This window comes from Monopterus albus, unplaced genomic scaffold (assembly GCF_001952655.1).
Source record: "Monopterus albus unplaced genomic scaffold, M_albus_1.0 scaffold23.1, whole genome shotgun sequence".
Lineage (NCBI taxonomy): Eukaryota > Metazoa > Chordata > Actinopteri > Synbranchiformes > Synbranchidae > Monopterus > Monopterus albus.
In genome coordinates, this window is record NW_018127903.1 from 2,991,677 (window position 1) to 2,993,872 (window position 2,196).

Consider the following 2,196-nt stretch of genomic DNA (forward strand, 5'->3'; position numbering starts at 1 on the left):
ATTAAGGTCATGGAGTGGCCTAGTCAGTCTCCAGACCTTAATCCCATAGAAAATCTGTAGAGGGAGCTGAAGGTTTGAGTTGCCAAACATCAGCCACGAAACATTAATGACTTGGAGAGGATCTGCAAAGAGGAGTGGGTCAAAATCCCCCCTGAGATGTGTGCAAACCTTGTGGCCAACTACAAGAAACGTCTGACCTCTGTGATTGCCAACAAAGGTTTTGCCATCAAGTACTAAAGCACGTTTTGCAAAGGGATCAAATACTTATTTCATTCATGAAAATGCAAATTACTTTATAACTTTTTTTGTAATGCATTTTTCTGAATTTTTTTGTTATTGTTGTGTCTTTCACTGTTCACATAAACCTACCATTGAAATTGTAGACTGATCATTTCTTTGTTAGTGGGCAAACTTACAGAATCAGCTGGGGTTCAAATAATTTTTCCCTGACTGTATATTCATTCTGATTTGTTACCTAAAGGCCTTTTATGTTCGTTTGGCTTAAGGTGCTCTGCAACAACACTGCATCTAAGCCTTTCTATGCCAGGGATAATACCCTGATGGTCAATCCACCTACACTTTAGTTAACTAAATGTTGACGTATCATTGTATAGAGAGTTTATTCTCTTATTTACTGTATTGGATATGTCTACCTGATCTTCAGAGTGCACTAAAGGTTTTTTCTCCCAGTTCTCCCTGGTTCAAAATGAATGCCTCCACAGTGGTGATAGCCGTGGCTGGAGGCGTTACGTCATCGGTTTGTTTGTCCGGCCGGCTTATTCTTGTGAACAGGATATTTCAGGAACACCTTCAGCGAATTTCTTCAAATATGGCACAAGTGTCCACTTGAACTCAAAGATGAACTGATTAGATGTTGGTGGTCAAAGGTCAAGGTCAGTGATCTCACTTCTGTCCCACACCCATGAATTTGACTGGTTGACAGAGGCATACAACCACGAAGTGGTAATTCTAGTTCATTATAAGGTATATTAGTCAAATGTTCAGCAGCTGAGAACACTAAAAGCATCTTTGCTTCCTAGCTCCCGGTGCATCTCTGAATAATGGATACGGGAATATGGTGTTTCCCTGAATTGTGCTGGGAATTCACAGCATACAGCCACATCCACATAGACAAAGATGGGAGGTCTGAGCAGGCGCTTTACAGCTGGTATTATTACGGTGCAAAGAGAGAGAGAGGCAGAGGAAAGCATGCAGGCAAGCAGCAGCTGTGCTTGTCTCTTCTATCAGTGATTCTCTGTAACAGGTAATTATCAAAGCTCCATAGATTTGCCTCAGTATATTGTCTTGCTTTCATTTGAAACCTGAAGGACCCAGTTGTGTCCCGACATTTTGGGTAAAATAAAAATAAGGTAATTAAATAAAACACTCTACTGGTTACTGTTAACATGAGCACAGACAGGATTTGGTTTTTAGGGTGTCATCCATCACTGCAGTGTACTGTGATGTCATCTTTTTTTTAGGGGGGGGGTTTAGGCTGGATAATGTGTCTGGAATCGTCATCACAAACTCATTTATGCTAAACTGCATTCAAAGCAGGCCTGATTCACTATTTGCTTAACCTGTGACTAAATTCTTCATGCATATTGAACAGAACCTTTAGTCTGTTTGCACAGAATCTTTGATAACTTAATATTGAATCTTAACCTCGTTTGTGTCAATTACATCATTTACGTACAAGTTTGAATAAACGGCACAGGATAGCTAAAAAACAAAACAATAGCACAACATGAGGGTGTTGTGTCATTCAGTATATCATCAAAAAACACTGAACCCATTTGAGGATTTTCACTTGCTGCATCTAGAGCTAAACACAGTTTGGCTTCAACAGAGCTATATACAGAGCTGCTCAGGCGCACAGATGCTAATTAGGCCTTTTGTAATTCACCCTTCTAATACTGCACGAGGTAATTTATTAGCAAAATCTGTTTTTATGTGAACCTGTGTGTGTGTGTGTGTGTGTGTGTGTGTGTGTGTCAGAGAAACCTGGTGACTTGTGTCAGTCTCTACAGTTATTATTTAAAGCTTACCAGTGCCTAAAAGAGATCTGATGTTTGTGTTTCTGTTGTTTGATTTCTCCACAGGGCGTATCCACCAAGCGATGGTGACCTCACTGAATGAGGACAACGAAAGCGTCACAGTGGAGTGGATAGAAAATGGAGACACAAAAGGGAAAGA

General features: G+C 40.3%; 1 protein-coding gene across 5 annotated transcripts in view; it reads left to right on the forward strand.

The window, feature by feature from the left end:
* kif2a (kinesin family member 2a) overlaps nucleotides 1-2,196 on the forward strand; it is a 23,008-nt gene that overhangs the window by 10,901 nt on the left and 9,911 nt on the right. For 4 of the 5 annotated variants that reach the window (XM_020594395.1, XM_020594398.1, XM_020594396.1 and 1 more), the window contains exon 2: nucleotides 2,103-2,195. In XM_020594395.1, the coding sequence (XP_020450051.1) occupies nucleotides 2,103-2,195 (93 nt within the window). Of the gene's footprint in view, nucleotides 1-1,040; nucleotides 1,265-2,102; nucleotide 2,196 lie in introns of all 5 variants that reach the window. The other variant, XM_020594397.1, reaches the window with a different exon arrangement.